This window comes from Nerophis lumbriciformis, linkage group LG34 (assembly GCF_033978685.3).
Source record: "Nerophis lumbriciformis linkage group LG34, RoL_Nlum_v2.1, whole genome shotgun sequence".
In the NCBI taxonomy this organism is placed as follows: domain Eukaryota; kingdom Metazoa; phylum Chordata; class Actinopteri; order Syngnathiformes; family Syngnathidae; genus Nerophis; species Nerophis lumbriciformis.
The window spans coordinates 20,767,739-20,795,464 of NC_084581.2; the positions used below are offsets into that span (position 1 = coordinate 20,767,739).

Below are 27,726 nucleotides of genomic sequence, written 5' to 3' on the forward strand. Positions count from 1 at the left end.
CCGAAATTCACATTTCTATCACAATTATCATACTGTAAACATGGTAAGCTAACTTCATTAAAATTAATAGTCCTGTCAATAGCATGGAATTACAATTCAAATGTAGTTTTTTTGTAAGCCTTTCAAAAGAATTCAAAATATGAAAAATTAATGAAAATTAATTTAAGCCATCAGACACTTTGAAAAGTGGCACATCACATCTCTAATGTAATCATTTTAACTTTTCAACAGAAATAGCACTGCAAAAATATTAAGGACATACTTCTGTATTTTGGTAGTTATGCTGTCAACATTTAACAAGATTTCTTCAACTTGGACTTGAAAGCATAAATAGTATAAACACTTTTAACAGTATGTCGTGCTGTGAAATACAGCCGACAGGATTGCGCACCACACAGGAAGCAAGGCCAAAGTGCATGCAGGTGCAGGAGAAGAAAGGACTTCTTTCATTTAAGGTTTGTGATAAACCATCAAACTCATTCGTTAAAAGGACTCTATAGTAATATAAAGCGAATTTCTCTGGACATTATCATGCAAGAAAAGTTTATTTTTGGGACCGCGATCACCGCGTAATGATTTTTAAAGGTTGCATTACAAACATGTAACTGTCCCATGTGATCAGCCAGTGCGATTGGAAGTCCATGCTCAATTATTGCCTCCGTAAATAAAACTTCGGCATTTATCACATCCAAAGAATCTGTTTGGGCGACGAAAAACGTTGAAAGTTTTCCACTTGTATCGCTAGCAACGGCATTAGACTTGTGTTTTTTTGTCCCAAAGTGGTCTTTTACATCGCTAATTCCTCCGTGTCCGATCGAAAAATCTTGTCTGCACAAGGTGCAATTCGCGTAGTTTTCACCCTTTTTTTTTTAAATTAAAGAAAAAACTTATTTTTTATCACTGCACCCGTAACCCGAAATAGGTTGATGAAAACCGTACGAATTACGGGAAAACCGGAGTAGTTGGCAGGTGCCTCACTAATGCCTTGCATCGTCTATATTAGATATACCGGGCGGATGGCGGGCGGATGCAGTTATGATCAAATGTTAGATCGGGTGGATTGCGGATGGTTGACGACTTTCTGATGCGGTTGCGGATGAAATATTTGCCTATCCGCGCATCTCTATTCTGCAGGTGTTTGCTTGTTCTACTTTGATGGACTGAATTGCCTTAAGGATAAAATTATACTTTGTTTATGCTTAACTTCGGTAATACTTTAGTATGGGGAACATATTCACCATTAATTAGTTGCTTATTAACATGCAAATTGGTAACATATTGCTCTTAATTAGTCATTATTAAGTACTTATTAATGCCTTATTCCGCATGGCCTTATTATACAACCAGTAAGCCATTAACTAAGAGTCTTCCCTCAATAACCTCAGAATTATTGCTTATTAGTAACCCTAACCCTAAGTGTCCAAATAACTCTAAATTAGGTCTTTGTTACTTAGAATATGTTCCCCATACTAAAGTGTTACCTTAACTTCTACTCAGGAGTGAGTCAACATGTCCTTTGCAATAGTTTTAGTTCCGTTTAACAGCATTGCAGTCGCGTCCATTCAAAAGCCCGTAGAGATAGTTACTGATTTCGCTTTGATTCAAATGCCGTCATTGAGGCAACTTTCATGGATTCAAAATTCATACAACTAACGTGCTTTTTAAGTTTATATTGTGGCCAAACCTTTTACCCAGGGGTGCCCACACCTTTTCTGCAGGCGAGCTACTTTTCAATTGACCAAGTTGAGGGGATCTACCTCATGCATATAAATGATTTATATGTATTTATTTATGAAAGAGACATTTTTGTTAACAAGTTAAATGTGTTTAATGATAATACAAGCATGTTTAACACATATAGATTCCTTTCTTTCATGAAGACAAGAATATAAATTGTTGTATTCCCTGTAGGGCTGGGCGATATGGCCTTTTCTTAATATCCCGATATTTTTAGGCCATGTCACAATATATATCCCGATATTTTGCCTTAGCCTTGAATGAACACTTGATGCATATAATCACACCAGTTTGATGATTCTATGTGTCTACATTAAAACATTCTTGTTCAAACTGCATTAATATATGCTTATTTTAAACTTTCATGCAGAGGGAAATCACAACTAAGTCAATTTAGCAAAACTGTATTTATTAAACAGTTATTAAGCAGTGGCACAAACATTCATGTCATTTCAAAACAGAACGTGCAAGATTGTCAAAGATTTTAAAACAAGCTATTAGTGCACTTTTGTGCATGATGTCACTAAGATGACATATCAAAACAACACTAAATTAAAGTGCACTTTTTGTACAGAACGCCACTACAATAGTTTAAAACAAATAAAGTGCACTTTTGTGCATGATGTCACACAACATATTTCAATAAGTGTCAAATAAGAATGAGCTGCATAACAGGAAATCGAATAGTCCTTCGCTATGTGGTAGGTTCCTGTGGATGTTATCTCCTTCTGTTATTGACTATCAAATGATGCTACAAATTAGTAGTGCTGCTACTTTTTGTAGCAACGCTTTTGCCGCATACTTGACATACTACAGTTGTCTGTTCAACATCTTCCCGCTTGAAGCCAAACCCCCGCCAGACGATGGACTCGACTCCGTGCGGTTTTTCTTTGGAATTGATTCTTCTTCCTTCATTTGTTACCAGATTGGCACCTTCTTTCTCTCGTATTACCACTCGCACCGCTCCGCTAGCATCACAGCTAACGTTACCTTTGCCGCTACCTCTCTGCTTGGCGAGGGCGTATGACGTTGCACGCGCGACAGTATGTGACGGATGTAAGAAGGTGCACTTGTTTTATGTCTCTGTGAGAAGGAGAGACAAGAAAGAGTGAGAAAGGCCTGTAGTGTAATGCCCGCAGCTAAAAGCAACTGCGTGAGAACGTATACTCGAATACTCACGATATAGTTATTTTCTATATCGCACAGAGACAAACCCGCGATATATCGAGTATATTCGATACATCCCCCAGCCCTAATTCCATGATTCTGATGATTTGCATTGATTGGAATCAGACAGTAGTGCTGATAACGTCCGCATTTTCAAATAGAGGGGGAAAAAAAGTCCTCCTTTCTGTCCAACATCACATGAAAGTGGTTGGTTTTTGGCATCTTATTTGTCCAGCTTCCATACTCCTTTTTATACACTTTACAAGAAATACATTGGCGGCAAACTCCGTAGCTCGCTAGCTTGTGCACGGCAGCTTTCTGAAACCCTTATTTTGTTAGCCCACGCTGGAGGAAGCAGCGCTTTTATTGTGAAGACAGGAACTGTGCAGAAGGTCTTTAGAGTTTTGACGGCAGGTACGGCGCGAGAGTCTGTTGAAATAAAAAGTGTTTCCCGCCTTCCTAACGGTCTTTTTTTCCTTCACACTGAGCTCGCAGCGGCCAGCGTCATCTCACAAGACCCTCGGGTGATGTGAATGTCAATCAAGTGACGAAAGTGACGTCTTGGTGAAGATTGATGATCTCTAATTTTTAGGTCTATTTTATTCATGCCCGGCTGGCGATCAACTGACACCCTCCACGATCGACTGGTAGCTTGCGATCGACGTAACATTTGTTTTTTCTGTTTGTTTACTTTTTCAAAGAATGCTGAAGCTGCATGGCAGTTTTGAATTGGCTTCACTGCAGTAGGAGATATCGAACACTTTCCTTTCAACCCATTTGTTTTACCTTTTCATATACACTTTGGACATTTTGTGGCATATTATCACATGAACCTATTAAATTGAACTGAATTGCAGTTGTCAATGTATTCTTTTGGCTTGTTGGTTGGATGTGAATATTTATAGTAAATCCAAATCTTTATATAGTTGGTAAAATAGTAATAATTATATACAGTGTAATGTAATGCATTATTTATTAACATCTAATTATAAACATATTTGAACTAAATTTCTGTTGGTTGTGTTTCTGATGCACGCACTCAGGCTTCTATAACCAAATCTATTTGTGGTTACAAAGAGTATAAAACAAAATCCTCATTAATTGCTGTTTATTTGAATCCGGGCCTGGTCGTGGTACAATAGACGAACTTCTACAAAGTAAGAATTATTTTAAATAAAATACTTTTATAGCTAGCGCATGAAAAAGCTGTTTGCTATGTTATAAAAACATTTTTTTAACATTAAGTGGTATACAGATGAATTCCTGCAAGGTAAGAATTATTTTAAATTAAATATTTTTATAGCTAGCGCATAAAAAAACTGTTTGCTACGCTATAAAAAAACATTTTTTAACATTTAGTGGTATACAGATGAATTTCTGCAAAGTAAAAATTATTTGAAATGAAATATTTTTATAGCTAGCGCATAAAAAAAACTGTTTGTTACATTATAAAAAACTTTTTAACATTAAGAGGTATACAGATTCACCATTACAAGCCGCAAATTTCGAAGCGCGTATTACAATGCTCACTAGACTCGGTCAGCTCTATAACCTCTAGCGTGTTACACAAGTAGGGCTGGGCGATTATATAATCATGATCGTTGATCGCGAATAATTTGAGTTTAATCACGGTGATCAGCTGTTAGCATTAGGGATGTCCGATAATGGCTTTTTGCCGATATCCGATATTCTGATATTGTCCAACTCTTTAATTACCGATACCGATATCAACCGATATATGCAGACGTGGAATAACACATTATTATGCCTAATTTGGACAACCTGGTATGGTGAAGATAAGGTACTTTTTAAAAAAATTAATAAAATAAGATAAATAAATTAAAAACATTTTCTTAAATAAAAAATAAAGTAAAACAATATAAAAACAGTTACATAGAAACTAGTAATTAATGAAAATGAGTAAAATTAACTGTTAAAGGTTAGTACTATTAGTGGACCAGCAGCACGCACAATCATGTGTGCTTACGGACTGTATCCCTTGCAGACTGTATTGATATATATTGATATATAATGTAGGAACCAGAATATTAATAACAGAAAGAAACAACCCTTTTGTGTGAAATAGTGTGAATGAGTGTAAATGGGGGAGGGAGGTTTTTTTGGGTTGGTGCACTAAGTGTATCTTGTGTTTTTTATGTTGATTTAATAAAAAAAAACAATAAATAAATAAAAATTAAAAAAACGATACCGATAATAAAAAACGAGAACGATAATTTCCGATATTAAATTTTGACGCATTTATATTAAGTGGTATACAGATTTCCGCTATGTTTGATCGAGGTAATATGCTAACTAGAGATGTCCGATAATATCGGCAGGCCGATATTATCGGACATCTCTAGTTAGCATATTACCTCGATCAAACATAGCGGAAATATCTGTTAAAAGTTACCACGATAGTAAACAGGGAAGCAACGATGCTTGGTATAATCCTGTACGGAACAATCCACCTTTAATAACCGTCATCCTGTGTGTGTCTGAGATTGTGTGTGTGTTTGTGCACGTTTGCGTGTGTTTGTGTGAAAGTGTGTCCGTGTGCACAATCATCCCTTTTCACCGTCGCTAATATCAGTCTTCTTACATTCAATCATGTCGTGCCTCGTCCCCTAACACAGCTGGATGTGCAGGCCAGAAGAACAAAAAAGAGAAACACGACTAACACTACCATAGAAGTTGAAACACAACATTTAAAAGTGACTTTAGTTTCACTTTCTGCTGCAGCGCGCTATTAATCCTGCCCCAAATGCGGACTTGCAGGCACTCAGAGAACGTCTATGTGACTGAATTGGTCCCGTCTGGGAGAATCAACACAACAACTAATTTAATCAAAAACATCTTGTCCTTGCTGTTGGAGTAACAAGCACAAAAGTGCCGGTATAAAAAAAAAAAGTCTGTAGACAGAAAAATTGTTCTTGACATAATCACTTAACTTTTTTTTTGTGTTGGTAGAAATTATTTTACAGTACCTCAAACTGCACTTGAATGTTTTTTCATTCAATATTAGATACAGAACTTGAGCTTAAAAAACTCCACAATATGGGTCACCGCTTGCCGTTTGCCAAAACCCTGGTGAGAAGCACTGATGTATACAAGTAATTAAATAATACATATAATAATTTACCATTTGAAAATGTTGTTTAGTAACTTAATTTATATTTTTAAACAGTATTCACTACACCAATTATACTTTGTTTACTGAAGAATGTTTGTGATGACAAGCAAAAAAACAAAATAACTAATAATAAAAAGTTGTTCTCTATACCCCCACAAACCGAACCATACAAGAAGCAAAACCGTGGCCCTAAAACCAGGTACGGACTGTAGTGTGGGTTACCTGTACCCTTGCGCCTCCAGTAAACACATATATATGAACAAAATGACAGTTGTCAGCTATTAGCATATTACCTCCATCAAACATGGCGAAAATGTTTGTTACAAGACACTGCAGTAGGAAACAGTAGGGATGCAGTACTCTGTATTATCCTTCACGGGACAATCCGCTTCAATTAAAAAAACATTTTTAAAACAATTTTTATTGTGATATTGAGATCGTATGATATGAAAAGAATTATCGTGATCGTTGTTTTGCCATATTGCCAAGCCCTATCCATCCATCCATTTTCTACCGCTTATTCCCTTCGGGGTCACGGGGGGCGCTGGAGCCCATCTTAGCTACAATCGGGCGGAAGGCGGCGTACACCCTGGACAAGTCGCTACCTCATTGCAGGGCCAACACAGATAGACAGACAACAAGACCAAAATAGGGCCACAAACAAAATCTAACATATAAAAAACCTACAGTCAAAATAAAGGCAAGCACACAATACAACTTTTGCTTTGGTCTAACCCACAATTGTGTGCTGAATTTTTTACCTTTTTTTTTGGTCACCGACCCAATATGGCCGCTTAAATAAAAAGTCAAGAACATTTACATTTGCATGCAGGTTTTCGACACCAACCGTGATATTTTGACAAGTAAATCGCCATGAAAGTGTTTTTGAGCTGATTTGTGCGCATACGAAATAAATAAACCAACAGAGCGCTGTGTCATTTCGTTGGCAAGACAACAAACAGCTGGTAATAAAAGCGTAACGACCTTGGCTGAGGTAATAAACATTATAAAAGACTTTACAGAGGAATCGAGGAAATGATTGCACATTGTACAATGCGACGTACCGTGCAGTGATTCTGCTGCTGCAAGAGGGTGGGCACGTCTCCACCAATGGGCATCTGCTTGGTCAGCTCCTCGTCCTTCATGCAGATCCACCTCCAAAGCTCCTCCAAGAGGCCCAGCAGACGAGACCAGCGCTCGGCACTCGCTTCTAGGTGGGCTCTGTCAATATAAAGCATCCATTTCGGACCGTTAGGATCAAGTTTGAAACCACCCGTTAAACAAAGCATTGGCATAGTGAGCTTTGGTGACAAATGGTGTCAGGAGTTGATAGTACTTTACATTACTATGTTAAACTAGTAGGGCCAAGTTAAGGGTACGCCACCTCAAAGTCCTCCATCGAACGGATGCTGACAAATGGTGTCAGAATTTCATAGCTCCCTTCTTCAGTATGGCGCTGCGGTCGTTTTTTTCAAACCAGTCGAGCCATGTTAAAAAGTACTCCTCCTTAAAGTCCTCTAACAAATGGTGTCAGAAGTAGGATGCTTAAACGGTGGGTTCCCATGACCAAAAAAAAATCCAGGTACTGTGATGTCAAAAGTGGGATGCTGACAGTAGTTGTGTTTCCATTCCCCTTAGAAATGTGCGGAACCTAGTTATCGCAATAAAACAAATGATAATGGAAACACCCATATTTTGAAAAACCTCGGAAATATCGCAAAAAAATGTATGCGCTATGTTTCAATATTGAAGTTTTTCACAACAGCATGATAGAAAAACTTTTTACGCATTTAGAGGGCACCTAAACACCGAACTGACGGGGCGCCCATGCAGGACAACCAGCGCAGACGGGTTGTCTTTGTCTCGCTTCCGATCGGTCGGCCGGGGTCGAGCAAGGCGGCACCGCCGCACCGGGCAAGTCTCAGGGGTGCCTTCCCCGCAATAGAGGCCGACCCGCAGGCTCGGAAAGACCCACATACCCGGACAAGTGTCAAGGGGGCCGTAAGGTAGTTGCCATTCTGGAGCAAGGGCTTCCTTCTTGCATGGTAGCGATGCAAAACACGCTTGACTTTGGACACTGACACCTGTGTTCCAGCAGCTTCCAATTCATTGCAGACCTGCTTTTTGGTGGTTCTCAGTTGACTCTTGATCATCCTGACCAATATTCTCTCAGCAGCAGGTGATAGCTTGCGTTTTCTTCCTGATCGTGGCAGTGACAAAACTGTGCCATGCACTTTATACTTACGAACAATTGTCTGCACAGTTGCTCTTGGGACCTTAAGCTGTTTTTAAATGGCTCCAAGTGACTTTCCTGACTTGTTCAAGTCAATGATTCGTTTTTTCAGATCTGTGCTGAGTTCCTTTGACTTTCCCATGGTCGCGTTTGTAACCGAGTCTAATGACTGCATCACATGAGCCCTATTTAAATGGGCTCAGAGATTCACACCACAACTGAGTGGCGTGACCGACATATTAGAAAGCGTGCAGAGCTGCCGACGACTAATGATACTTCAAATGCAGCATAATAAAAAAATATATCAGGAGGTTGCCTCCAGCCACAGCCAATGTTTTTGGCCTGGTGACATTAGACTTGCCCTGATTTTTTTCACTCAAAATGTTTTCTTACATTTTAAAGAAACCAATAAATACAAATGGGAGAGATAATTCAAAACAGGTTTTGCTTTCACTTGGATTTTAAAAAAGGAGTTTGAAAGAAGAAAGACAGAAGAGAAACAATGCCACAACTTACAGAGAGGCATGAACACTCCATCTTACTCTCTAATTTGTTCCGTTTAGAACAGATATAAATTGTACTTTGTCTAAAATCATTTTCAAAAAACTAAACAAAGAGCTTTCTCTGGGTCGCAAAACTTCTAATTTGAATAAAATACTATGGTAAACGGAAATGTAGGTTCACATTGCATGCAAACAAGCTCCAACAATGAGATTACTTAAGTGCAAACTTAAATATTCTCTTACTTCTGTAAACATTGAGAGGGGTCTATAGTTTTAATAAGTGGATAAATTCAGGTTTTTCTGCTAATTTATGGTCATTGGGAACCATAGCTTTACAATATAATTGTGCAGGGCGACCGCTTTAGTGATCGCTCTTAATTGTACTCATTTCTTATAATATTGTTTTTGTTTGTTGTTCACCTCGTAAAGAGTTGTACTTTCCTCACTCCGCCAGATGCCTCTGTTTCAGATGCTGGTATAAGTTTGTAGTGCTACTGCTTTTTAAAGAAACTTTGCAACGTGCATTCACTTGGTCTTTGTCTGATGTCGCACATGCAAAATAATGACATTATTATTTTCTATGGAACATACTTCTTGCTCTCATTCGCGTTAGCAGCCATGATGTTTCTCTATGTGAAGCCCTTAGGGGCAAATAATATGCTGGAGCAAAAGGAGAAAACATTTACTTTTTTATTTTTTTAAATCGTCAGCAACAATAAATCGATTTGATGGAGTTATTGCTGAGGCCTATTATAGACCGATGGTGGTTGTGGTTGATAGAATAGAGGTGTAAACTGGAGCTTTGACGATTAGTAAAATTTTAAACTTATACAGTTTATGAGGGCAAACCATGTCTGGCATGTTTTTATATGGAAGTAGAATAGTCTCACATCAACTTATATATATCAATACAATATTAATACATATGCATATATTAATAAATATACAAATACAAATACAAATGTGATATACAAATAAATAAATAATTTGTATAAATAAACGCGCATTTGTAAATATATTTTTGAGATTTGAAAATATATACAAATAAAATGTATAAATATAAAAATGTGACATACAAATAAATCAAGAATTTGTATAAATAAATGTGTATTTGTAAATCTATTTTTGAGATTTAAATATAAATATGCTTGATTTTGTATTTGTATTTGTATTGAATTTGCATATGTGGATCGCTTTTTTGCTTTTGTGTCGATGAGACATTCCTCCCACAAACCAGATGCACAAATAAATGTGACCTACAAACGCCCCTGAACAACCAGCAGAGGGCACTGCAGCCAGAGCGGTCTCTCATAGACATGGTCAGACACTGGCGAGCCAATCAGAGGCACACAAGGGAGGGTCATATGATGATTGATATATGATGATGATTTAACACACATTGCACTGATAAAGATCAGTATCTACATCGGGACAAGGTCATTAAACGGCATTGATACAATAAAATAGGCAGCTAGCACGGTCTTTCAGATTAACTGGATGAATTAGCATTAGCCAGAGGTGGGACCAAGTCATTGCTTTGCAAGTCACAAGTAAGTCTCAAGTCTTTACCCTCAAGTCTCGAGTCAAGTCCCGAGTCAAGACAGGACAAGTCCGAGTCAAGTCCAAAGTCAAGACTGGAAAGTCTCAAGTCAAGTCCCAAGTCCTGCATTTTGAGTTTCGAGTCCTTTCAAGTCATTTAACCACAGACTAATATATTTACACAGATTGTGTATGCTTTTAAAACGCTGTATTTATTTATTAAAACAAGTGCATTTGAAATTGCAGGGAAAAAGATAGTGCTGACATTGCACTTCAAAATAGCACTATTAACCAGTCATTTTAAACATGTAACTCATTCCTTTACAGAATAAACACATTTGAAAAAAAACAAGTGCAACTGTACTTATTTGCACAAAAGTGTTAACATTGTATTTCCATGGCATATTGCATTGTAACTAGTTCTACAGCAGTTTCTATCCTGTTCTTACCTTATTCCATTGATCTCATCTCATACTGTATGTGTGTTTATGTGTGCGTACACATGAAAAACATAACAAATATATGAACATAACAATGAACAGAGTTGTACTTTTTAGATGTCAGGACCCTATGCAATATGTACACATATTCTTAATATAGTATACATTTTAACTGACCTTTATTTGACTATGTTTGTCTTTTTGTAGGTGGCTAAAATACGCGGTGCTGCTGACTGCCGTCTAACGTTACGTTACTGTGTGTGATACATTGACTAACGTTACGTTACTGTGTGTGATACATTGACTAACGTAATGTTACTGTGTGTGATACATTGACTAACGTAATGTTACTGTGTGTGATACATTGACTAACGTTACGTTACTGTGTGTGATACATTGACTAACGTAACGTTATGTATAGGTACCTCATGAAACCCTGCTTAAAAAAAATCACTTGACAAAAAGTATGAATAAGGTAGCAAACTGCAGTGGACGCAACATATTGCCGTGTTTGCAATGACGTTATAACCATAGACATCTTATAAGTAGACGCAGCTGTGACGTGAGCAATTTGGCCGCCATCTTGAAGTGCTGATGAGGAGCCGGCGAGCAGCCAAAACTGACAGATGACAGGTAGAAAACAAAGAGGGTGTTCAGCGTTTTCCTGCTCAAATGAGCAGACTGTTGAAAATCGGAATCGGGGGATTACTTTTCACAAGTGAGATTTAACATTAACGTACTATTGGTTGTATTTTATGAAAATAATATTACCACAGAGTTGAGAAGGATCAAAGATCTTCAATATTTGTATGTGAAAATCACAAAGAAATATTCTGGGGGAGGATGACGCCCCTACAGGGGTTTGGTTTACAAACTTTCAGCCCCACCTAAAACAAAATTCACCAGCCACTACTGATTATGATGCATTCTCATTTTAGGCAAAGTATAAGACAATACTTTCTTAACAATATAATCGTAACCAGGAATCAGTCTTCAAGTAACAATATTCAAATACTAACATTGTTGGGTTAAACAGAATTTGGTTTTATTCTGAATCCAGTGAAACAGATTGGTGGTTTTAGCTGATATGAAGACTTTCAGGTGTTTATATATGTTTAAGTATTTGGCAGACGCTTTTATCCAAAGCGACTTACATAAAATAATACATATAAAACAATCACTGCAAACATTATCATTTAAGGGAAGAATGTAATAGAAAATATCAATACAAAGTGTCAAGACAGAATAAACTCTCTGCTGCTGAAGCAACAGAGATACAGTCTATAGGTCCCTAAGATATATAGATATCTAATGTATTCATACATTGTTTATGTAGGATACACGCATATGTATATACAACCTAATCATATTGTTTCTTCACTGGGGTGAGTTTTTCCTTGCCCGTATGTGGGCTTTGTACCGAGGATGTCGTTGTGGCTTGTGCAGCCCTTTGAGACACTTGTGATTTAGGGCTATATAAATAAAGATTGATTGATTGATTGATTGAACTTAAAAATAGCTTACCGTTTTTTTCCCCCTTCTCTGGGATTATATTCCCAGTTTTGATCTCGGACGTCTGGTCACTTATAGCGTATAAGAATATTATATTACTGTTAAGCAAACTATGAATAATAAAACACGCCAAAACATGTGTCTGTTATCATAGCTACACGTATGACAAAAAAGGGGGTGAAAATCAGTGGTATTCAGTGAGGTAAGATGAATTAAATGCGCTGACAGTTCATTGCTCCTGCCAAATTAATCGCACTGAGTGGAGCGGATCACCACTCCAAGATGGCGGCCACGCGCCTCGTCTGCGCCAGTAGGCAGTAGCGCTCTATGCTGCGTCTACTTATAAGATGTCTATGGTTATAACGTTGGCAGTGAGTTTGCAGCCTCACTGATTTAACTACACAGCAAATAAAAGTCACGTTACTTAGCCAATAAACGTTATCTTACATTCAAAACTTACCCTTCTTTGTGCAACTTCAAATGTCGAACGAAGTTGGAAGTTGTTGCGTCTCCGTCTGAAATATTCGAACTGCGTGATTTGCATACGGCAATTCGTTTTTTGTTGACCAAGTCGTAGTTTTTATACCCGAACGAAACCAACTTTAACATAATTGTTTCTCACTGGCATGTTGTTGGACAACTCTTGTTCATTGGTTGTCCTGCAATTTGATTGGATGAATGCTGTGTGATGAAAACAACGTAAATCTAATTTGATTGGCTGTTGTACTGACAGCACACCAGCTGACAGGAATAACACGCTGATAGACAGACGAAGAAAATGAAAAATACGGAGCGCTCCCAAATAACTTTTTAAGCTTTGGATTTTGGGGAAAGTGGCAAGTCATGTCAAGTCATGTCAAGTCAAAAGGCTCAAGTCCAAGTGAAGTCACAAGTCATTGATGTTAAAGTCTAAGTCGAGTTGCAAGTCTCTTTACATTTTGTCAAGTCGAGTCTAAAGTCATCAAATTCATGACTCGAGTCTGACTCGAGTCCAAGTCATGTGACTCGAGTCCACACCTCTGGCATTAGCTAATACAACGCTAACGTTAGCAAGCTCAGGCCCGTTGTGCGTTCTCTCTGTAAAGACGTGGATTGTTTTTGTGCAGAGAACTCTGGGCATTTTGCATGTAATGCATATAATGCTCTGTGACCGAGACCGCTCTGGCTGCAGTGGCCTCTGCTGGTTGTTCAGGGGAGTGTGTAGGTCACATTTATTTGTGCATCTGGTTTGTGGGAGGAATGTCTCATCGACACAAAAGCAAAAAAGCGATCCACATATGCAAATTCAATACAAATACAAATACAAAATAAAGCATATTTATATTCAAATCTCAAAAATATATTTACAAATACACGTTTATTTATACAAATTCTTGAATTAATTGTATGTCATATTTTTATATTTACAAATGTTATTTGTATATATTTTCAAATCTTAAAAATATATTTACAAATAGGCGTTTATTTATGCAAATTATTTATTTATTTGTATATCACATTTGTATATTTATTAATATATGCATATGTATTAATATCATTGATATATATAAATTGATGTGAGACAATTCTACTTCCATATTTTTACAGCATTTCATAATGCAGTTTTTGCAGATCTTTGTGAGCAGTGATTGTTTTGGCAACATTTTGTGTTTTATATCCCCTTAATGTTCTATTTTAGGCCAATAAAGGCATGATTGGATGAGTTAGGTACAGTCGTGATTTTTGTCTTTCACATAAAAATCATGTTGTAGTTTCCACTGACCGTATGTTGGCCGACTTGGCCTTGAGGTCGCTCCAGCGGTGGTTCATGTCATCCAGCCTGTGCTGAAGAAACACCGCTTCCTCCGAGCTCCCCAGCGATTTGACCATCTTGGACTTGTTTCCGTCCACGCTCTTGTAGATGTCATTGTGGGCGTCGATCTCAGCCTGGATGTCCTGCACAGACACAGTCAGAGAAGAGACGTCACTTAAATGTACAATTGTATTTTTTATAGAATGGCCTTTAGATGCTCCCTGTCTATAAAGACGTGAACCTCCCTGAGCAATGTCTGCACCAATACTAATTCTACCTTAGATCTTATCTAAAAAAGTGACTGAGCTTTTTTGGGATGTGGGTGTTCGCATCTACTCCCCGTCTATTACACAACCGCACCTCCAGGGTTTTTGTGAGGTGTGCATCTGTGTATTAGCCTGTATCAGTGGTTCAGCGGCGAGGATCCTGTCAAATGTTTTATTTTTGGGATGTGTAAAATTGCTCCACTTTCCTCTCACTCGCTCTCTAGTGGGACTCCTTTTGCGTTCAAGCCATTCGAACGCTAAATAAAGACTCCAGCACCATATGGATGTGTTGCGTGAATAGCACTGCCTGCAGCACAGACACGGATTTGCAAATGGGACAAAATTAGTACAAGAAAATGAGCTACATAGCTTGTAATCTTTTTTTTATTATTATTTGACACAGTTTTACCAGCTTAAAGGTCTACTGAAATGCGATTGTCTTATTTAAACGGGGATAGCAGGTCCATTCTATGTGTCATACTTGATCATTTCGCGATATTGCCATATTTTTGCTGAAAGGATTTAGTAGAGAACATCGACGATAAAGTTCGCAACTTTTGGTCGCTGATAAAAAAGCCTTGCCTGTATCGGAAGTAGCAGACGATATGCGCGTGACGTCACAGGTTGTGGACCTCCTCACATCTGCACATTGTTTACAATCATGGCCACCAGCAGCGAGAGCGATTCGGACCGAGAAAGCGACGATTTCCCCATTAATTTGAGCGAGGATGAAAGATTCGTGGATGAGGAAAGTGAGAGTGAAGGACTAGAGGGCAGTGGGAGCGATTCAGATAGGGAAGATGCTGTGAGGGGCGGGTGGGACCTGATATTCAGCTGGGAATGACTAAAACAGTAAATAAACACAAGACATATTTATACTCTATTAGCCACAACACAACCAGGCTTATATTTAATATCCCGCAAATGAATCCCGCATAACAAACACCTCCCCCCTCCCGTCCATATAACCCGCCAATCCAACTCAAACACCTGCACAACACACTCAATCCCACAGCCCAAAGTACCGTTCACCTCCCCAAAGTTCATACAGCACATATTTCCCCAAAGTCACCAAAGTTACGTACGTGACATGCACATAGCGGCACGCACGTACGGGCAAGCGATCAAATGTTTGGAAGCCGCAGCTGCATGCGTACTCACGGTACCGTGTCTGCGCATTCAACTCAAAGTCCTCCTGGTAAGAGTCTCTGTTGTCCCAGTTCTCCACAGGCCAATGGTAAAGCTTGACTGTCATCTTCCGGGAATGTAAACAATGAAACACCGACTGTGTTATCCGGCACAACAGTCAAGGGGTGCATACTACGGCGGGGGTGCGTTATCCGGCACAACACCTGCCGCAATACACCGCTTCCCACCTACAGCTTTCTTCTTTGCTGTCTCCATTGTTCATTGAACAAATTGCAAAAGATTCACCAACACAGATGTCCAAAATACTGTGGAATTCTGCGATGAAAACAGACGACTTAATAGCTGGCCACCATGCTGTCCCAAAATGTCCTCTACAATCCGTGACGTCACGCGCAGGCGTCATCATACCGAGACGTTTTCAGCAGGATATTTCGCGCAAAATTTCAAATTGCACTTTAGTAAGCTAACCCGGCCGTATTGGCATGTGTTGCAATGTTAAGATTTCATCATTGATATATAAACTATCAGACTGCGTGGTCGGTAGTAGTGGGTTTCAGTAGGCCTTTAAGTTGTTGCTTGTGTATTCATTGCAATTAGCATAAAACCTTATGATTGTAGAAAATGTCTGCTTATTTCAAGAATGAACATCATTTATATTTAATTGCTTCGCAAATATTTTCTGTCATGCCCCCACCAGGAATATCCCCCCCCCTCCAACTCTCCACCATGGATAATTTGCCTATAAAATAGTTATAACTATACCTTTCCATCAGGTTGTAAGCTCCCACCGTGGTTACAGTGAAGCCAAGTGCTACATACGCTTTATCATATTCTGCTATGGCAAAAAAAGCATGTTCACAATTTGGATTGTGCCAATTTTGATTCGAGAAAAACTCTTCTGTCATATTTAGTGCTCACAGTTAGTAAGAAACGATATGTGAGAATGTAAAGGCATATTTAATGTGTTGTATACTGACATGTAAGATGTGTGCATCATTCATACATTACGGAGAGGTCGTAGAAAGTATCTCTGTGGGACTCTGCATGCAATTAAAGAATGAATAAACAACGTCTATCAGAAGATCATTGAGTTGAAGCACGAAACAGAAACAAACAAATGAAAAGAGTATTTTATCCAAATATTCAAGGCGCTCAGTTACAGCCAGAAGGCTTTTAAAATGTTATATTTTTAGTGCTCCGATGCATGTTTATTGTAGTGCCTTTTTCCTTTGAATACTAAAAAGGGAATCTACTCATTAGATATAAAAAGCAAGTGCGTGTGTTTGTGACATGCACTAAATGATTGGCATGCATACAATGACAACACACCGCAGCTCAAAAGAAAAGATTCATGTTGCTAACATAGCCCGCTGGTCGTGACTCAAGTCATTAGCCAAGTGCTTGCTTTTATTTCTTCAACTTTAGCACGTCCATTGGAAATAACAACTATAAGAACACACATACAAGACAGATGGGCATTCACAGGGCATGTATGTATTAATAAAAGCTCCATTTACAATGTTATACACTGAGAAGACTAATTTGACTTCTCACACCCACACACACTGCAAACAAAATATTAGTGTGACGAAAGGGATAGTGTGCAACAAAAGGCTTCTTGTTTGACCACACTTCATGCTCTATTCGTGTGAAATGGAATCAAAAATACAGGAGAGACAGTTAGTTGCACAGACAAAAAAAACTCAAAGCATAACTACTGTACAATCATACGTACAAATAACTTGTGAGTAATGACTTTATGTATTTGTAACTTAACTAGTCCCAAAATTTTTAAAATTTGACAAAACATGCACCCTTACTGTGTTGCTTCTGTCTGCCTTCAGGTCTGATTGACTTGAAATTTCTCACACACTCTGCACAACACCTGCTGAATCACTACAAAATTTGGCCCACACTTTTAACGGAAAAGCACACGTCTGTCAAATTTTAGCAAGATTGGTTGGAAAAGATGGCGGACATCAACCAAAATGTCTAATCAGAAACACAGACAGGAGTGTGGACGTGTTTTTGCTGGATGCTGGTTGGAGTATAGTAGTGTTGTCCCGATACCAAAATTATTTCGATACTTTTCGGTACTTTTCTAAATAAAGGGGACCACAAAAAATTGCATTATTGGCTTTACTTCAACAAAAAATCTTTGGGTACATTAAACATATGTTTATTATTGCAATTTACTCCTTAAATAAAATAGTGAACATACAAGACAACTTGTCTTTTATTAGTAAGTAAGCAAACAAAGACTCCTAATTAGTCTGCTGACATATGCAGTAACATATTGTGACATTTTACATTCTATTATTTTGTCAACATTATTAAGGACATGTGTTAGAAAATTAATTATTAATCTACTTGTTCATTTACTGCTAATATCTGCTTACTTTCTCTTTAACATGTTCTATCTATACTTCTGTTAAAATGTAATAATCACTTATTCTTCTGTTTGATACTTTACATTAGTTTTGGATGATACCACAAATGTGGGTATCAATCCGATACCCAGTCGTTACAGTTAAAGTTAAAGTACCAATGATTGTCACACACACTAAGTGTGGTGAAATGTGTCCTCTGCATTTGACCCATCCACTTGATCACCCCCTGGGAGGTGAGGGGAGCAGTGGGCAGCAGTGGTGTCGCCCTCGGGAATCGTTACAGGATCATACATTGGTCATATTCAAAGTCCTCATGTGTCCAGGGACATATTTCCTGAGTTTATAAATATAATATAAATGTAAAATAAACAAAAGAAGATGTGCTACCAAAAAATATAGACATAATCATAGTAGTATTGACGAGATATGCTACTGTACTTGGTATCATTACAGTGGATGTCAGGTGTAGATCCATCAACGGCATTTGTTTACATTTTGACGCCAGGGAGCTACGGTGTGTCGTGAAGCATGTTTAGCTATTCCTCGTCCTGCAGGGATGATACTTTTAAGAAACTTACTTTATTTGTCGCCATGGAGGCGAGGATTAGTGATTTAGAAGTAGCTAAAACACTGACGACTGGGGCTGGACTTAGCCGCTAGCTAGCTAGCCATGTCTTAAAGCACCTCTTCCTGAGGGCGTTTCAATGTCATAAGTTCACCTTTATCTTTAGTTTTGAAGTGAAAATGCACCCGTTCTCCCTTGTCTGTCTACACACTGTGTCTGCTTTAAAGTACACTGTGATTGTGCGCTGCCGAACATGCCATGTCATGACGTGACGATGACTGGGACGCAGGGGGGATGGCAGACCGGTACATCCCAGAGGCGGTATAGTACCAAATATGATTCATTAGTATCGCGGTACTATACTAATACCGGTATACCATACAACTCTAGTAGGGATGTCCGATAATGGCTTTTTGCCGATATCCGATATTCCGATATTGTCCAACTCTTTAATTACCGATACCGATATCAACCGATATATGCAGTCGTGGAACTAACACATTATTATGCCTAATTTGGACAACCAGGTATGGTGAAGATAAGGTACTTTTTAAAAAAATTAATAAAATAAGATAAATAAATTAAAAACATTTTCTTTAATAAAAAATAAAGTAAAACAATATAAAAACAATTACATAGAAACTAGTAATTAATGAAAATAAGTAAAATTAACTGTTAAAGGTTAGTACTATTAGTGGACCAGCAGCACGCACAATCATGTGTGCTTACGGACTGTATCCCTTGCAGACTGTATTGATATATATTGATATATAATGTAGGAACCAGAATATTAATAACAGAAAGAAACAACCCTTTTGTGTCATTGAGTGTAAATGGGGGAGGGAGTTTTTTTGGGTTGGTGCACTAATTGTAAGTGTATCTTGTGTTTTTTATGTTGATTTAATACAAATTTTAAAAAATTAAAAAAAAAACAAAAAAAACCCGATACCGATAATAAAAAAAACTATACCGATAATTTCCGATATTACATTTTAACGCATTTATCGGCCGATAATATCGGCAGGCCGATATTATCGGACATCTCTAAACCCTAGAGTATAATGTCTTTTTTCAAACATAGTTATTTTGCTCGGTTTTCAAAATGAGCCTTATTTGTTTAACTTTTAATTTCATGCTAACAAAAAAAGATCAGCTACAGTAAATCAATGCCTTGCGTCTGAAGCTAATCAAAGACTCTCTATACATTCTATTTCAATGACTGGACAAAGCACATACAGTTCCAGTGGAGGATGGAGAATGTTTACACATTTCCTGGGAAGTTCAAAATGTCAATGGCAAATTTTAGGCCGAAACGCAGCGGGAAGAAGCAAATAAATACCTGTTCAAACTTGCCGAGGAGCTCCTGCAAGCTGAAATTCAAACCAATCATATTGCAGTGTGTGCTTTGGTTCCTCCCACTCTCTCCAAGCCCTACATGTTCTCCACTCTCATCCAAAGTTGCCGTCAAAAAGGTTCAGTACAAGAGCCAATCTTAAATCCAAAAGAAGCCAATGCGTTGATCCCACTTCACACATCACACTCAAGGATGAGCCAATCCACCTACATCTTCTTGGAAACATCAAGCCCAGCCCTACATCCTCTCTAATTTTGGTTGGAAACCAAATAAAAGGTTCCAATCAAGAGCTACGCTTAAAATTGAAAGAAATCCAAGGTCTTGATCCCACTTAAACCACTCATGGATAACCAGATCCAGTCACATCCAAGCCAAGATGGCGAGGAAAACAGCTACCCCTGCAAGCAGCCGTGATCGGGATTAGCAGGACGACGGGTGGTGCTGGAGCTTTGACAGAGTCACAGCTAAATTATGACAGCGCATAATTTGCAGCCAGGAATGGGGAATCCAACAAATCTTGAAATGGAAGTCTGCAAATTGGAGATAAGGGTTTTTCTCGAGGGATATAAACAGAGCCTCCTTTTTGGGCATGCAGGGCGTGATGTCCACCATGGAGGACCTCCGATAAATGGAACCTTATTTTACATCCAAACAAAGAAGCACATGGTCCATTCCCCAAAGGTGGACACAGAGTCACCTCAGTGTCTGCTCTCGCTCTACTGCACACCCCCTAATCACTGCCATGACTAGAGCACTTAGTCAAAGAATGCTTTTTTCTTGCGCTGGAACTCAAAGCCACGTGTTCATAGAGTCCTCATGGACCAGCCAGGACCACACGTCGCCAAGTTTACCAGTCCTTGAGATGACGACAGACATGAAGTTGATTCCTTCGTGGATCAATGGGGTCCCTGGGCGCGGTAGCGGCTGGATCCGCGTGCCGCTGGCAGCCTCGGTGGCTCTGCGGGCCACCAGCAGCCCCACTGGTTTTCACAGCTGTTTATTATTTTAATCAGTATCCTCCCTTTCCCCTCCTCTCACTCGCTCTCGCACTCCCACCCACTCTTTCCCCTGACATAGTTTGACACACCACACGCCCATTTCCTGAGATGGCCTGCATGGGTGGTTGGCGTGTGTCAGGTGGCGCTTCTGAGGCGTACCAAGAGACATTGAGGTGGTGAAAAGTGGAGGAAGAAGCGAGAGAATGGATATGAGATGAAGTGGTGATTGAGTTCATAAAGTGAGTAGGGATTTCCAAACGTCCAATACTCCAGAAGTCATTCGATTTTAGAGTTCAACCAAAATTCAAAGTAAAACAAAGAAGGTTGGATTTCGACGAAATGTTCAGGAAATGTCAATCAATCAATCAATCAAAGTTTACTTATATAGCCATTAAATCATAAGTGTCTCAAAGCCACAACGACATCCTCGGCTCAGATCCCACATCAGGCCAAGAAAAAACTCAACCCAATGGGATACAATGAGAAACCTTGGAGGGTACCGCAGATGTGGGGACACTGCCCGCCCTGGGAGAAATGTCAGAAGAATCAACTGATTTGGTTTCGGGACTGATCCAGATCATTTTTCCTGTGTTGCCTTCTGTTTACGTTAAAAGGTCAAACTTCTTTGTGTGCGTATGCAAGCAGCCCACACAGACAAAGAGAGTGGATAACTGACAAGAGGGTTCACTCACAATCGCGTCCAGATGCTAAAAGTGAACCGTCTTGCAGCCTGCTTGGAAGCGAATGAAGAAACAAAAATGCTTCGATTTCATTTATCCTTTGATTAATTACCTCTGCCAGGTTATGTACTGCAGTTTTTTGGGGGGCTGTCTATCTGTCTCAGATGTGGGATCTGAGCCGAGGATGTCGTTGTGGCTTGTGCAGCCCTTTGAGACATTTGTGATTAAGGGCTGTACAAATAAACTTTGATTGATTGATTGATTGATTGTTAGTCAGCAACGCAGCTCAAAAAGTTAGGGGAGAATCATTTATAATATAATTGAATAATATAATATAATTTTTCAATAACCTTCAGAAAACCAACAACCTCAGCAGTGGACATTTGTTTTTGGTCTATTAGACACAAATGTCAACAATTTGGCTTTTTTGTCATGCCAACACAGAAGGGTACCATTATGGCAAAGTGAAAAAGTGTAGCAACAGATGTAGTACACTGTTCTGGTTGGTCAGTAAAATATGACTAAGTTAGCGGTCTCCAAATTTGCAGCTTGCGAGTTGCTGCACCAAAAAACAGTAAAAATGGAAAAACAAATAACTGAAATATTGACACTAATGACATAAAATAACATAACATTTTGTATTTCATATTTGTACAACTTTTTATTATTTTTTTTAATATTACTACAACGTTTTAAGATTTAAAAAAATATAAATATCAAAGAGGACCCTTGCATCCTATGATTTTTAAGTACAGTGGAACCTCGATTTACGAGCCAAAGACCGAATAAAAATATGGTTTGTTATTCGAACCTTGTCTCAGTGTACAAACTTTCATTTATTTATGGTGTGCCTTGCAGGGAAGACATTTTGTGCCCAGCAGCACAAGCACTGCAGGCGGGCTTATCAATCTCCGGTGCTGTCAGCTCAAAAGTGTAATCGCTAGCTATGCTGCCCAGCGACCTTGTGTGTTTTTAAGTGTTTTTTAAAGTTATTTTATAGCATTTATCTAATTTTTCTGGCTTAATATGATTCACGGTGTTCTGTCGAAATGAGTCGCCTCGTCGGAAAAAGCTACCAGTTGCATAATTTGATAGCGTTGTCTCAATTTACGCGGCCGTGTCAAATAATGCCACGTTAAGTTTTGAAATGCCAATTTCGATATTAAATAACGTCCCCACTGTGGAATGGCTATAATTGTATTATTTATATGATGTAGAGGTAGCACATTCTGACAAGTCTATTTATTAATCAAATAAAGTTTCCGCTACTGCTAGGTAGTCGTTTGGGCACGGCTCTTATTGTCGTAGTTCCTCGGTACACACACAACCTTTGTTTTCGCTTCATTGCTTTCACTGAAATTTCTATCTGTTTAAACAGCGACAAAAACGAAAATGTAGGCTACCATTGTTAGCGTCAATGTGAACTTCCTCACGCTGTAATTTTCTACATGCCTACTGGTCAGGAGACGCTATAAGATAAATATATATTTTAAAATAATGACTTACTTGTAGGGCCCCCTCATTTCGATTGGTATTTAACTCGGGAAAACAATTAGCACAGATGCTCATGCGTGCGCATGCTCAGTAGCGTTAGGTATTTGGACAAAACACCGGAAAATGGACAAGCGATGTGTGGTTTGAAAAATTCAGGATTAGAACGAGTATCCACAGCATTGTACGACACTGCTTCCTCCCCTTCCTTCTCTCTTCACCAATAAGGTCAAATTAATGAATTTATTTTCCTTTTATTAATCATTCTAGTGACCTGGCTGTTAAAGTTAAGGAGTTTTGTGATTTCAAACTACGAGTGCACCACATAACTAGTGACAGTGTGTGTGTGTATGTGTGTTTGTGCGTGTGTGCAGGGTGGCTGAAAATGAGGACAGTTCAGCTAGTTGTTGTTGTAGTGCACTATAGCGCATTTGACTGTGTTGAGAGTGTGCAAACAATTACTAAAATATGTACTTTTGTCGAGGCTGGAACCAATTAGTCATGTTTACATTGTTTCTTAAGGATACATTTGCTACAAACTACCATGGAAACCTCATGTCAGACACATTAAAACAAAAATCTGTAAAAGCCTCTCAATTATAAACAAAGCAAAACTATACCTCAATGAAAATGCACTCCGTACTCTATACTGCACCTTGGTACTCCCTTACCTTACATACTGTGTTGAAGTATGGGGGAATACTTACCACAACACAATTCATCCTCTGATCATATTACAGAAAAGAGCAGTGCGGATCATTCACAACGTTTTAGAACATACTCATAATCTGTTTATGCAATCAAAGTTGCTCAAATTTGATGACCTTGTTAAATATAATACATTAATAATCTTATATAAAGCATTTAACAAATTATTGCCGCCTAATCTACAACGTTTTTTTATAAGACGAGTGCAGGCTCATAACTTGAGAGACTTTGGATATTTCTTATTGCAGAGAGCTCAAACCACTCGTAAACGTTTTTGTGTGTCTGTATGCGGAGTAAAACTATGGAACAAACTGGACTTACAACACAAGCAATGCCAAACTATTAATCGATTTAAACTATTATACAAACATGGGGTCTGGTTCAAATATAGAGATGAGGGTCTTTAATTTGACCTGCTGCTGTACTCTGTCTCAAAGTGTTAACATGTGCTCAATGTTTCCTTGCCATTATTGCTATGTTGTCTATTACCATTGTTGGTATATTCATTGTGCATACATTGTTGAATACAAATTATTGTTACAGTGTAATAATGATTGTAACCTGTGGTAATGCCACTATGATACAACATCTGTATTATAATCCCTGAACAAAGTAAGAGTGAAGCCCATGTGAATAATCACTAAATGGAGAACTGGAGGTGGGATTAAATAAATTATCTTCTTCCCACTCCCTTTCAGGCAAAACTGGACAATCATGCATTACATACTATACATTACCTTTTGCACTATATTAATTTATATTATTATGTGTTGTCAACTTTGTACTTTTTTATGTCATTGCCTGAAATAAATAAATAAATGGAAAAAAAAATAATGAAACAATAGACACACTTTTCCATTTACAAACCCTGTCAAAGAACCAATTAGGTTTAGACAACTGCTCAGTGGCTTTGTGGTTAGAGTGTCCGCCCTGAGATCGGTGGGTTGTGAGTTCAAACCCCGGCCGAGTCATACCAAAGACTATAAAAATGGGACCCATTACCTCCCTGCTTGGCACTCAGCATCAAGGGTTGGAATTGGGGGTTAAATCACCAAAATGATTCCTGAGTGCAGCCACTGCTGCTGCTCACTCCCCTCACTTCCTAATTCCAGACACGGATATGCATCAGCCCCAAAAGGAAGTCACCTGTTCTTTATTGCATTTCTGATATTTCCTGCAAGTTGAATGAAAATCCGCTCATAAGTTTTTGAGTTATGTTTCTAATGTATTAACTAACTTAGAGACCCCTAGCGAAGGTAATAAAAGAAGAACAGCCTTTACATCGTTCTGATTTGTCTTTGTGTAACACGACTTACCTTGTATTCATGTTAACAAGTTATTTAAACTGCGGTTAACTTTTTTTGGACATGTATGGCAGTCAAAAATGTCAGAATGTCTTTCAAAAGTGGTTAACTTCTTTTACCACTTGCACAAGAGTTAAAATGTTACTTACAACATATGCTTTAACTGTTCATAAAGGTCACATGATAACCCTGGAAACTATTTTTTACATGTCCATTTCATCCTATGAAGACATGAATATGTACTGCGGAGACAAGAAATTATTTCACTGAATTGGTATTGCGTGGGTTCCCTCCGGGTATTCCGGCTTCCTCCCACCTCCAAAGACATGCACCTGGGGATAGGTTGATTGGCAACACTAAATGGTCCCTAGTGTGTGAATGTGAGTGTGAATGTTGTCTGTCTATCTGCGTTGGCCCTGCGATGAGGTGGCGACTTGTCCAGGGTGTACCCCGCCTTCCGCCCGATTGTAGCTGAGATAGGCTCCAGCGCCCCCCGCAACTCCAAAAGGGAATAAGCGGTAGAAAATGGATGGATGGATGGATGGTATTACAAACGCCGTTTCCATATGAGTTGGGAAATTGTGTTAGATGTAAATATAAACGGAATACAATGATTTGCAAATCCTTTTCAACCCATATTCAATTGCATGCACGACAAAGACAACATATTTGATGTTCAAACTCATAAACTTTTTTTTTTTTGCAAATAATAATTAAGTTAGAATTTCATGGCTGCAACACGTGCCAAAGTAGTTGGGAAAGGGCATGTTCACCACTGTGTTACATCACCATTTCTTTTAACAACACTCAAACGATTGGGAACTGAGGAAACTAATTGTTGAAGCTTTGAAAGTGGAATTCTTTCCCATTCTTGTTTTATGTAGAGCTTCAGTCTCTCAACAGAGACTGAAGTATTTTACGCTTCATAATGCGCCACACATTTTCGATGGGAGACAGGTCTGGACTGCAGGCGGCCAAGGAAAGCCACACTGTTGTAACGTGCTGAATGTGGCTTGGCATTGTCTTGCTGAAATAAGCAGGGGCGTCCATGAAAAAGACGGCGCTTAAATGGCAGCATATGTTGTTCCAAAACCTGTATGTACCTTTCAGCATTAATGGTGCCTTCACAGATGTGTAAGTTACCCATGCCTTGGGCACTAATGCCCCCCCCATACCATCACAGATGCTGGCTTTTGAACTTTGCGTCGATAACAGTCTGGATGGTTCGCTTCCCCTTTGGTCCAGATGACACGATGTCGAATATTTCCAAAAGCAATTTGAAATGTGGACTCGTCAGACCACAGAACACTTTTCCACTTTGCATGAGTCCATCTTAGATGATCTCGGGCCCAGAGAAGCCGGCGGCGTTTCTGGATGTTGTTGATAAATGGCTTTCGCTTTGCATAGTAGAGCTTTAACTAGCACTTACAGATGTAGCGACCAACTGTATTTAGTGACAGTGGTTTTCTGAAGTGTTCCTGAGACCATGTGGTGATATCCTTTAGAGATTGATGTCGGTTTTTGATACAGTGCCGTCTGAGGGATCGAAGGTCACGGTCATTTAATGTTGGTTTCCGGCCATGCCGCTTACGTGGAGTGATTTCTCCAGATTCTCTGAACCTTTTGATGATATTATGGACCGTAGATGTTGAAATCCTTAAATGTCTTGCAATTGCACTTTGAGAAACGTTGTTCTTAAACTGTTTGACTATTTGCTCACGCAGTTGTGGACAAAGGGGTGTGCCTTGCCCCATCCTTTCTTGTGAAAGACTGAGCATTTTTTGGGAAGCTGTTTTTATACCCAATTATGGCACCCACCTGTTCCCAATTAGCCTGCACACCTGTGGGATGTTCCAAATAAGTGTTTGATGAGCATTCCTCAACTTTATCAGTATTTATTGCCACCTTTCCCAACTTCTTTGTCACGTGTTGCTGGCATCAAATTCTAAAGTTAATGATTATTTGCAAAAAAAAAATGTTTATGAGTTTGAACATCAAATATGTTGTCTTTGTAGCATATTCAACTGAATATGGGTTGAAAATGATTTGCAAATCATTGTATTCTGTTTATATTTACATCTAACACAATTTCCCAACTCATATGGAAACGGGGTTTTTATATAAGTCTGAGTTCTAGAAATGGCATGTTTGTCTGCTGTGTGGCTCTTGGAAGCATCTTTGGGGCTATCCATTACCTTGCACCACATACATTAAAGATGTGTTTGTGACAATACACGCTGGCATCAGGAACAAAAACTGTCGAGACATGTGGTGCACATCAAAGACAAGCAGACAGATGGCTGTGAAGCCAAGAGAGAGGAGAGAAAAAAGACAAATACAAGGTTGAATATTCATAAGAAGAAGACTTTGAAGTACGCTTTCGCTAATTAAAAAGATCTACATACTTGAGGCTCTTTAAACAGCATTTTTGATTCATGCCGACAACGAGACGGCGTGTGGAATTTCTGTTTGTGTCTAATATATGAATGAGCTGACGCCGAGACTGCTGTGATTGGAGGGATAATTTAATGGCAAAAAAAAAAAATGTGGAATAGGATGACAAATTAAAGAAGTTTTACAGTAGTTATGTTATGTCACTACTAGTTATATGTTTGACATCATTCAGTCTGTGGTTAATGACTGATTTTTTCTTTGAAATGACTTGACCCATTGACTTGACATTTTCCCTGGGTGCAGATCCGGGGGTGCCGTTGTGGTTTGTGCAGCCCTTTGTGGCACTTGTGAATAAGGGCTATACAAATAGA

General features: G+C 38.8%; 1 protein-coding gene across 10 annotated transcripts in view; it reads right to left on the reverse strand.

Moving 5' to 3' along the window:
• The window catches only part of utrn (utrophin), a 430,508-nt gene that overhangs the window by 140,598 nt on the left and 262,184 nt on the right, over window positions 1-27,726 (reverse strand). For 9 of the 10 annotated variants that reach the window (XM_061929658.2, XM_061929664.2, XM_061929663.2 and 6 more), the window contains 2 exons: window positions 14,027-14,199; window positions 7,102-7,258 (listed from right to left, as the gene is read on the reverse strand). In XM_061929658.2, the coding sequence (XP_061785642.2) occupies window positions 7,102-7,258; window positions 14,027-14,199 (330 nt within the window). Of the gene's footprint in view, window positions 1-7,101; window positions 7,259-14,026; window positions 14,200-19,765; window positions 19,957-27,726 lie in introns of those variants that run through there. The other variant, XM_072912243.1, reaches the window with a different exon arrangement.